The 11,759-nt window shown below is 40.8% G+C and overlaps 1 protein-coding gene across 1 annotated transcript in view; it reads left to right on the forward strand.

Annotated features, from left to right (window-relative positions):
* The window catches only part of SLC5A1 (solute carrier family 5 member 1), a 41,071-nt gene extending 38,612 nt beyond the window's left edge, over positions 1 to 2,459 (forward strand). The window contains exon 15 of the mRNA XM_038373881.2: positions 125 to 2,459. Within this exon, the coding sequence (XP_038229809.1) occupies positions 125 to 342 (218 nt within the window). The 3' untranslated portion in view covers positions 343 to 2,459. The remainder of the gene's footprint in view (positions 1 to 124) is intronic.
* Positions 2,460 to 11,759: the final 9,300 nt, after the last annotated feature.

Genomic DNA, 11,759 nt, shown 5'->3' on the forward strand with positions numbered 1-11,759 from the left:
GGCCGCATGCAAAAAACAGTGCTATAAAGAATACTCTGTATCACTGAGACCTTGTTTTAATGCCAGTCTTATGGAGCCCCACACACCACGTTACTTGACCACTGTGCTATTTTTTCTATCACAGAACAAGGTGATGAAGAGCAAGGATGCTGTAAGAAGGCCTACAACTGGTTCTGTGGCTTAGATCAGAAAAAAGGTCCCAAACTAAGCAAAGAGGAGCAGGAAGCCATGGAGAAGAAACTGACTGACACTTCCGAGAGGCCAATCTGGAGAAATGTTGTGAACATCAACGGCATCATTCTACTGACTGTGGCTGTATTCTGTCATGCCTTCTTTGCATAAATCTCATCTCACACTCCAGAGTTTACATGAAGGTCTAATTCTACTCCCTTTTCCTTTTGAAATTGCACTGTATTCTTCAAAAGAAATTATGCTTTCTAAATTATACAGTTAGATATACTTATGAGACTTGTACAATGAGATTGTATGAATAAGTTGATTTATTCATTGGTTATATGGTGGTAATTAAACATCTATTGGCTAAGGAGCAGGAGTACTGAAGTCCCAAAGGGTAGAATTTCAATCCAGAACATCAGGGAGAATTTAGTAAATCTCTCTTCTTATGAAATACATTTCACAGCTCAATTTCAGAACATGAGAACCAGGGCTGGATGAGCTGCATGGACTTCATGATTTTGTAAACTATTTTGGGAGACTGGCGAAAATTTCCGTGCCATTTTCCCAAGATGATTTTTTTAAAGTTCAGCTATATGAAAGGCTGTGCTATGGATTCAGGATAAATTAATCCCCTCAAAATAAAGGCTGCCTTAAGTGAGTTCCCCATAGATGACATTTTATTGATGTATTCCTTTGATACTATAGCTATTTTTAATAGCCCTTTTCTCTCTCCATTCTCTGTTCCATATATTACATGGTTTTAGTGGATTTTTTCTTCTCTCCTCTTTTGTCACTCTTTTTCCTATGTGGAATATGAACCCCAGTACCATCTGAATTTAACTTGTGTACTTGTGCTATTTGAGTGGGTTTGAAATTAGGCAAACTAAGTCTGACCTGCCCTAATAAGAGTTGTGGTTATGCCCGACTCTTCACGATTAGCTTCAAAGGTTCCAACGCAATCTGAGCATTTAGTTTAATATGAGTCTCTGTTTAAATGTGAAAGCTTTATTTATAAAAATATATTCATAGTAGTTGTGATTCCCTAGCATGATGTATCAAAATTAGACTCCATTTACATTAACTGTGGACCTCCATTTTATAAGGAAAGCACTAGTGTTCTCTTAGTTCCCCTTCTTTTAGTTAGTGGATTTACTACCTGGTAATTCTGGCTTTGTGTCTTGCTTCCAAGTACACGAAGACATTACAGTATTTTTCCTGCCGAATTATGAATCTTCCTTCTCTGATAATTTCATTAAGTAATTTCATTCATGCCGTGAAGTAAGACTGTTACACTATAAGAAAAGGAGTACTTGTGGCACCTTAGAGACTAACAAATTTATTTGAGCATACGCTTTCGTGAGCTACAGCTCACTTTATCAGATGCATTCAGTGGAAAATACAGTGGGGAGATTAATATACATAGAGAACATGAAACAATGGGTGTTACCAATAATTACACTATAGTTTCCCCAAGGAAAACAGTCACTGCTCTGACATCATCTAAACCATTCCAATTGTCTTCATCTTGTTTGGGAGTATGAAACCAAGCTGAGACGTTGATGAGGCAATGATAGGGTTCCCTACCTTCCAGGTTTGGCCTGGAGTTTTCCAGAATTGGCATCAATCTGCCGCTGACTAGTAAAAGCAATCCAGGAGATTTTAATAGGATATTTTAAGAAAATGACATTGTCATGTTGGAAAAAAATATCTCCCGGAATAGCTTCAGTCAGAGTTGGCAACTCTAGGCAATGACCATGGCTTGGGTCTCAGAGACTAGTAAGAAGCTATGGAGAGATGTGTGATACTTCAGTTCCAGGCTGAAAAGTGAAACTAGAACTTTTTACCACCTAATTCATCTTCCCAAGAAGGCACATGGGAAATTCCCAGTTGCTGCAGCTAATATGTATTACAATCCTTTTTGTTTTATGTACCACAGCTTCCTTCAATGTTACACTGAATTGAGACATGCATCTTCCTGCAGTATTCTACAGCACATTGCACTGTGCTGCAACATGTAACAAGCAAACCAATACAGTCTTTCTGAAGCATGCTTCACTGTTGCAAATCCATATTATTTTCATGACACACTGTCTTCTGACAGCATATTGCTACTTCAGATGAGTCCATAGCAAAATGTGCTATCCTCTTGCTGCACATAGCTGCACTAGTATCTTCAGTATAATGTTCTGTTTCCCTGCAGTATCCTGACATGTCCTGCATAGTGCCAAATCATCAATACAATCTGAATCCTAATGCCAATGGTCTTAAAATAAATAGAGCAGCAGGGAGCATCTTAACAGTCATTGCTGTATTATGTTATAGAATTCATTATATTTCATCAACTTTGAAGGTTGTATGTATGTATGTATTAAAATGTTTCTAATGTGTTTGGGGACCAGAAAGACACGAGTTCTTTATATAACACAACAGAAAATGTAAAATATAAAAAAAGTTTCTTGAACAAATGCTGAAATCAAATGTCTTCAATATGGGTAAAATTCTGGCCTGTCCTACACGAGGGCATTAGGGGGGTGAAAGAGTCCAGTTGCATCATCCCAAATAGGTGGCAATTACAAACAGTTATTCACCTAGACTCTCACCCCACAAAATGACACTTATGGAATGCGTAAAAACGCAGCAGCACAGAATCTTCCAGCAATCTCAAGAGACAAAAAGTTTTCAACATGTATTGTGGGTTTAGGGATTTTTTAAATCTGGGCATATATTCTGAATAACATTTTATAACACTGAAATCTACTAACAATAAATGGCTTTTGTGGTTATTAAATGCTGAAATGAATCTGGGGTATTTAATCACCTATAAGGCCAATATACAGCTTCCTTAAAATTATTATGGGAGAAGGAGTGCCTATGGTATAATCAATTCAAAAGGACTATGCCATACTGAAGACTTCCTGTTTGCAGGAGGAGGTGGAGCTGAGGGAAAGATTTGCTTGTGTTCAGCAAAGGGATGCTGAATCCCTTCTTGCCTGTATTAGATGAGTTTGTATGGGAACATTTGCTGAGATATGAATAGTGCCCATACTGTTGCATTGTCACAACAAAACTAATATTGTTACCAGAGAGCTCCCATACTCTTGATTTGCCTCAATTGTTTCACTTCTAATATTCAGTCTCCTACCATTGTGTCTCTTCCCCAAAATATTCAAAAGCAAACGTGTATAACACAATCTGGAGAAACATTGTGTATAATACAATCTGGAGAAAGTATGTTAAGATGATCCTTTAGAACTTTGTAGATAATACTATAATTTCTTTGAAAGTTGGTCAGTGTTAAAGGTGCTGTTTCCCAAATGTACTATTGTGAAAGTACAGTTAAGTGATATGACAACTTCTATAGTAACTACAGTATTTGTTCTTTATGGAACAGCAGATTAACCTGCACACTTACAAATGGTTTCTTTATCCATGTACTGTCCTTTCACATATCTGGAAACTGACTTTGACTCTGTTCTGTAGTTGCATTCCCTTGGCATTGTAGTTGAGATGGCTTGTGTGCAATGGTAAGGAAAAGGAATATTGAAAACTAAAAGTAAAATATTATTTCTAGTCAGATTTCAAAACTGATAATTGTCTTTTAATACACATGTACCTTGCAAGATTTAAAAGTTCTAGCAATAATCTCCCAGAATTTTTTGTTAAAGTGATCATAATTTTTATTAAGACTTGATAGGTCTACACTGAAAACTTTTGCTGGTATAACAATGTTGGTTGGGATGTGATTATTTTTATGACATTTCCATGCTGATAAGAGCCCTAATGTAAATGCAATGATACAGGCAAAAGTGTTTTTGGTGGCATAACGTATTCTGTTTGGGGAATTGGTATAAGCTGTATGGGCAAAGGCATTTTTTTTTCCCCAACAGAAGCTGTGTCTACGCTAGGAGAGTTTGCCAGTATAGCTGTACTGGCAAACCTTTCTAATGTAATCAATGCTGAAGAAGACAAAGCCTACAGCTTGGGGGAAAATGTCCCCGTTACTCTGAGATTCAATGTTTGCCTTTTATTTATGTGTTGGGTGTGAGAGCAGGTTTCTATGCTGTATCTACATTTGAAAACTCCATCAATGGTGCAGCTCAACTGGTGAGACCAATAATGGAAGTGGTAATGTAGACAGGACTCCTGTGCTTTTACCACCTTGTAGTGTAGCCGTACTTGCTGGTTAAAAATTCCCATGTCCTGTCTACACTATAGCTTCCACCATTGCTACCTCCAGTGGAGATGTATCAGTGGTGAAATATGGCTAAGAAAAGGTCTTAGTGATCTGGGCAGGAGGACCACATAGTCTCTGAGGCTACTGATATGCAGTATGCATCTTTATGAAAAGTCTCTGATCAGCTCCAGAAGATTAAAAGAAAAGTTAATCAATAAACAAAGGAAAATAATGAGTAGGATAAAGTAGGCATTAACATGGCAATGAAATGCCTTATTTCACAGGTAAATGGAAATTTGTAAGATGTTGATATTGGATAGGGTGACCAGATAACAACTGTGAAAAAACAGACGGGGGTTGGGGGTAATAGGCGTGTATATAAGAAAAAGTCCCAAAAAACGGGACTGTCCCTTTAAAAAAATGGGACAACTGGTCACCCTACTATTGGACAATGACTATCTGTGAAAGAAGTGTAATGGTCTGTCAATTCTATAGATGTAAAAGGGACAAACACTGAGAAAATGTCAAAGGGGAAGGGAAGTCAAAGAAGAAAATATATGTGAAGTAGAGAGAGAGAAGGAAAAAATGCAAGAAATGGAAAAATAAATGTATTCTCAAATAAGAACATAAGAACAGCCATACTGGATCAGAACAAAGGCCCATCTAGCCCAGTAACCTGTCTTCTGACAGTGGCCGATGTCAGATGCCCCAAAGGAAATAAACAGAACAGGTAAACATCAAGTGATCCATCCCCTGTCGCCAGTGATGAGCTGCCAAAATCTTAACAACCAGTTCCCTATAAAAAGTTCTGGTTTAAGGGATGTGCCACAGTATGTATTTTTTGTACCAGTAGTGTTACCATATGTCCGTATTTTCCCGGGAGGAATTTTTAAAATTTAAATTTAGGAACCAAAAAGTATGACATGTCCAGGAAAATATGGACGTATGTTAACCCTACCTAAAGTTCTTTTTTAAAAAGATGGACCTGAACTAGAAATGAGCTCCGTTTCACATGTGTGGGTCCCTGCCGCTCCCTGGGGGTGTGCTAGGGTGACCAGATGTCCCGATTTTATAGGGACAGTCCTGATTTTGGGGTATTTTTCTTATATAGGCTCCTATTACCCCCCACCCTCTGTCCTGATTTTTCACACTTGCTGTCTAGTCACTCTAGGGTGTGCACATGTCTGGGTCCCAGCTGCTCCCTGCCCCCCTCATTGATGCAGGTGTGCAGGGAGCTGGCTGGAGACAGGAGGGTGTGGGGTTGGCTGGAGGCAAGGGGGTGTGGGGCTGGCTAGAGGCAAGGCAGGGGCTAACTGGAGGTAGGGGCTGGCTGGAGGCAGGGCAGAGGGGTGTGGGGCTGGCTGGAGACTGGGTGTGGGGCTGGCTGGCTTCGGGCAGGGCTGCAGGGGGGTGTGGCAGGGGTTGGCTGGAGATGGGAGTGGGGCTGGCTAGCTTCGGGCAGGAGGGTGCGGCAGGGGCTGGCTGCAGGCAGGGCAGGGGGTGAATGTGGCAGGGGCTGGCTGTGGGCAGGGCAGGGGGTGGCTACAGGCAGAGGGTGCGGGGCTGGCTGGAGGCAGGGGGTACGGGGCTGGCTGGAGGCAGGGGCTGGCTGGAGGCAGGGGGTGTGTGGGGGTGGCTGGAGACGGGGGCTGGCTGCGGGCAGGGTGGTGGGTACTCACGGGGAGAGCGGCTCGGAGCAGCCCAAGCAGCAGGACACAGCCCAGGCCCAGCAGAGCCGCCGGGGACCCACCAGGCAGCAGCGAGAGCCCCAGGGCCAGGTGTCAGGGGAGCAGCAGCAGCAGCAGCAACAGGGCTTGTGCCCAGGGCCAGGCGCCAGCCCACGTGGCTCCTGCAGCGCAGCGCCCCCAGTGGCCAGAGGAGGAATTACATCACTTCCCGGCCAGAGCCCATCAAAGCCTCAGCGCCCCCTGCAGGGAAGCAGGTTAACAACCAGTTCTAAAACTGCTTCAAAATTTAACAACCTGTTCGCGCAAACCAGCTCCAGCTCACCTCTGCCTGTTGCTCATTCCCAGCTTCTGGCAAACAGAGGCTAGGGACACCATTCCTGCCCATCCTGGCTAATAGCCGTTGATAGACCTAACCTCCATGAATTTATCTAGTTCTTTTTTGAACCCAGTTATAGTCTTGGCCTTCACAACATCCTCTGGCAAAGAGTTCTACAGGTTGACTGTGCGTTGTGTGAAGAAATACTTCTTTTTGTTTGTTTTAAACCTGCTGGCACCTGTTAATTTCATTTGGTGACCCCTAGTTCTTGTGTTATGAGAAGGAGTAAATAACACTTCCTTATTTACTTTCTTCACACCAGTCATGATTTTATAGACCTCAATCATATTCCCCCCTTACCTAAACTGAATTTTGTTCTCTCTCAAGGGAACTGTTCTAAAATATATGTAAGCGGAGTCTAGCACTACAGCATCACTGCCTTAGAAAGAAATATGGACAGTAAAATTAATAATAAAAATAATCAACACTAATCTAGCCCGGTGCTAATTTCCTGCATGTCGGTCCAATTGCAGAAAAAAATGGATGAGTAAAATGAATGTGTGTGTGTATGTGTATATAGGTAGAGTATGCAGTACAGTGTGTGTATGTATGTTATATAATGTGTGTGCAATACACCAGCGACATAGCTCCTTATACAAAGAGAGCTGTCTAGCAGACAAAGCAAAGAGGAGAAAGTGAAGTTCTCCAAGTAGCATGCTTCCAGCACTGTCCTTCCTCTTCCTAAGCAGCAGCACATTCCCAGCTATTCCCCTGGAGAGCACGTGTGACAATCCAGGCTCTGTCTTCTCAGATGGCCAATCCCGAAGTACAATGCCTCTGCAAGTTAGCAAGTGCCTCAGACCTAGACAGCTGTGCTCTACAGTGTGGTCCTCCTTTCAATGTACTCTAGGGCTACCACTTTTGAAATGCAACAAAAACAGCCCCCTCCACCCCACTCCCCTGCACAAGGCAAGCCTGCCTCAACCCCATCTCCCAAACAGAAGGCAACTCCACGACCCCCACATTCAACAGCCACATATAGTATCTAGAGAGGTAACATGTATAGGTAAGATTGATAACATTGCAGGTCTACTCACTCTGATTTAATCTCTCTCATACATGCCCAATGTGCTTGTGTTTTAGTGGGCAGCCAGCTGCTGTATTTTCAACACTTTCGATCTGTTATTGCTTAAACTGCATCAGTGGGAACACTGCAGCATCTTTAGCTGGGTACACAAACTTTTAACATTAGATATCCCAGTGTATTGACATGATAAAGCAAATCTTTAGACCCATGTAAAAAACCCTGGCAGATTACCTTTTGGTTTTTTTTTCTGGCAACCGGCAAATCCATATTAAAAATTCAGCCAGGCTGGTCAAATACCAGCCAGGTGGTAACTCTAGTGTACCCCCACCTTCTGTTGACTTAAAAAAAGGCTCTCTACCTTTGACTCCTCCCACTACAGCTAGCAAAAGACTCCCCCAGTCCTGTCCTTTCTGTGTGATCACTAAATACCTCCCTGTCTCACGCCAGGGGACCACCAGGACTCAGACAAGGGCTTCTGTTTTTTTTGTTTTTTTTTTAAAGAAGAAAACGGAAACAAACAAATTTTCTCCATCACATGGGCTTTTGGTTTAATGCCTCTGCAGCTGTTGTCCAGATTCTCCACCTAGATACTGATGTGAAAAAGGGTCACAGCAGAGACTGGGAAGCTCTAGTGGATGTGAACATTGATACTGATGAATTGAAGAGGTGGAGGCTCCCTGCTTGCCTGGCTGTGAGGAGGTAAGTGAAATGCTCGGCATTTCTCTCTGGCTCTCTTAAATCACATTAAGGATTAGCATAACTCTCGCCTCTGTTTTCTGAGTAGGAAGGAATTTGAAAAAGGGAGGAGGGAAAGCTGTGATTTTGAAACAATAGAGGAAGGTTTTGCTGTCTGAAGGCACAGCTGAATGTCTCTGTGAGCTAGAAATGTTTTACTGTGTGGGGGAGAAAATTAGTAAGGGGTTAGGGTTAGGGAAAGCTGCTGATACAGTGAAAATGACCTGCCCAAGCGATACTGGCCTTGTGTCCACTGCCCTTAATGGAGTTACTCCAGATTTATTTCAGGATATCTGAGAGCAGAATTTGGTCTATATTTTATAGCCCATATTCAAAATTCACCCTCTTAAATAATCTTTCCAGAGTCAAAGAACAGTGGCTATAGTCCAAATTTCAGTTTATCATTAAGATAAGACAAGCACAGTAGGGGAACTCTGGACTCAAGAGCAAAGAGACCGAAATTCCATCCCATGTGGTCCCAAGGGGACAAATACACTGCATATGATAGGAGAGGACTCAATTCCATTCTCATTTACTCTCATGTACATCTGGAATAACCCCAGTTAGTTATTTGAGTTACTCCAAATTTACACAATTGTAACTGAGAGCAGAATTTGCTCCCTAAAAAAGTACAGTGAAAGAACTCAGCTTTTTCAAATGCCATTTTTAGTTTAGAATGAAGAGCATTGAAAAGTGCTGTCCATTAATTTGGGCCATCATTTTCCACTTTTCTTAGATTTCAGACATATCCTACCATAAAATCTTTTTTTAAATCACAGCCAACAAAACTGATGTCATAATTTCGGAAAGAAACAGCTTTCCATGACAACACCTCCAGAGGTGCAGCTCACATGATTATTTTTGATAGCTCAGCAGAACCTCAAATCTTGCTATAGTCCCATATCAGAGTGGACATGTATTTTGAGAGTTTAATTGTACGAATAATTTATTTAATAATATACAATCCAACCCTACAAAACACTACTGCCCCAAACCTCCCCTATTTCCACAGCCTCAAACCATTTCACTGAGGGGGTTATTTCCCCTCTGAGCTCCTACTTCATATGCGGCATAGCAAAGACTGAGAAAGAAGAGAGAGAAACCATTTCTAGAGATGGTCTTGCCATGACTAGAGCCAGCCAAATTACTGTGGATCACATTGTCCGACAGACACACCAAAAGGCAAATTTTCAGAACTGACCTCAAATTCTAAGCCTCTATTTTTGCACATGTAAATGTCTGTGCTGACAAAAATACAAGGTGTGTTAGTTCCCCACTGTCTAAATCATGCAGAGAAAACAAACTACCATATTTACAAGTTTCATAAATTGGCATACAACTCTGGAGGCCAGTTGTAGGGTTGAAAATTTGCTTCTACATATCAAGGGGACAAACTCTATCTGTCACTGCAGGCATTAACCATGATGGAGGTTGCTGAGAAGCTGAACATGATTAAGTTATGACGGTCAAACAACAATGATTGTAATCAGAAAAGTAATAACTATTTCTTAAACCATTAAACAGATCTGACTATGTCCACATGACAGGTACCCTGAACTGGGTCATTTGATATTTTTGTGGCAGGTCCAAAAATTAGCAAAGCATCTGGTTTGGCACTAGCTGAATTAAATCCCATTTACACTTTAACATTGAATCAACTTTGTAACTAGTTAGTGATATAGATGGTTCTTTACTACCCATATCAGCTAATCATGTCCTTGTTAGTGGCCTAGGCTGGCAAATGATTTTCTTCCTGTAACCAAAACAATTTTATTTTATTATGTAGGTGGGACTCCCTTACTAGGAGTTGAGTAACCAGGTTAGCCAGTCCTTTTCTCTAGTTCTCTGAGCAATGTTCTAGAGTTCACTTCTCCTGTGGTGCTCATCCTGTAGTATTTCAATTCTCTACTGAGGCAGTGTGAAATAACTGCTTGCATTTTCCTAAAACGCACTGACAGAATTAGGCAGCATAATAGGTGCTGATGCACAAACACAGATGACACACAGTTACATTGTTAAAAAATAAAACAAAAAACAAAAACAAAACCAACTCAATTGCATTTGTTGTAAACAGTCTGATGAGAGTGTCACAACATGGTTACAAAAATATAGTAGCATTTATGGTACAGCCAGCCAGCCTTATTCTTCAGAATGGGTGTTTATCAGATTGCGCTTTTTTTTTTTTTTTTAAAGAAAAAAGAAAAGTGCGTGTGATTCCCAGAAATACTCAAGGTTTAGTTGAAGGAACTTCTAGTTCACAGGATTACAATATGTGTTCTTGTGTTGCTTGAAATGAACAAATAAACCCACCACATTTTCTCCCCCTGGTCATTTGGAAGATTAAGGCAGAAAATCAAAATTGTCAGACTATATTAATAAAATAGCAATTTTTTAACACCCACATTATATATACACACATGGAATAAAGTGAGATTTTTGTCTTGATGTTTTAAGAGCAAAGAGAATAAAGTAAGTTCAGTGGCCTAACTTTCACTGTGATTGTGCTATGATAGAAAAAGGCTCATGAAACTAAATGTACATATATAGAAAATAAGAACTCCAGTGATGCAGACAACACTAATAGGAACCCTCATAAACTCAGCTGGGCTTAGGGTGGTTAACAGAGCTGAGCAAATAATTCATTAGTGTTGTAGCTGTCACTATTGCATTAGATCAAAGCAGTCCCCATCCCATTAGCGACTTCCTAGTTTTACAGTAAATTTCCACTCCTTGGGATTGCTCTCTTATAGGATTTTTTTCCCCCAGCATTCCTTTCTGTGGCTGATCTTTTAAATTTGGCAGAGCCAAACAGCTAAAGTACTATAGAAGCCATTTTGCAACTGGTAGCTGTAGCTTTCTCTTACACCTGGTAAGTGCTACTTATGTTTTTCCCCCTTTCTTATTGCCCAGGAAATAGAAGGTTCTCACACTGATTAATTTTGGGGTATATTTCAAATATCCACAAAGAGATCAATTGTGTTTAAAGCAGTGAATACTCTCTTAGGCCCAATTGTCTCTTCCTTTTTTGATCCTGAAGTGAAGTCCTAATACTGAATTTGTTACATCACAATAACTTTTATGCCAGTAGCTTGTAATGTCTAAACACAGGCTCTTAACTTCACTACAGGATGAAGCAGGAGAAGCTGAGATGAGAAGAAAAAATTCCTCATGAACACAATAGGCCAGATTCTGCGGTTAAACTAATGATCATTTTACATTACATATCAGATGTAAGTGGGTTAGAAAACAGGATGTAAGTAGATTAATTTGCTTCGATGGGGCATTCAGTGGATGTGCAAAAGGGGTATAACTTGCACAAGGAATGCAGAAGTTTTACTACACCTCAGAAGGGTGTAGTAAAAAAAGCAGTAAACTAGATGGTGTGAAATAAAGATGGTCTGCCATTTTATCTTCACCTACTTTTAACCACTAACTTCCATTAAAGTTTTACCATTTACAAACCAAAGGCTGTCTTGGTCAAGGTCCCTGCAATCCTAAACTGGTCATGTAGAATTTTTTTTTCTAACCAAAATTATACAGAAATATTCTTACAACTCAAATTATACAGCTTCTGCCTCTGAG

This window comes from Dermochelys coriacea, chromosome 15, assembly GCF_009764565.3.
Source record: "Dermochelys coriacea isolate rDerCor1 chromosome 15, rDerCor1.pri.v4, whole genome shotgun sequence".
NCBI classification, from domain to species: domain Eukaryota; kingdom Metazoa; phylum Chordata; order Testudines; family Dermochelyidae; genus Dermochelys; species Dermochelys coriacea.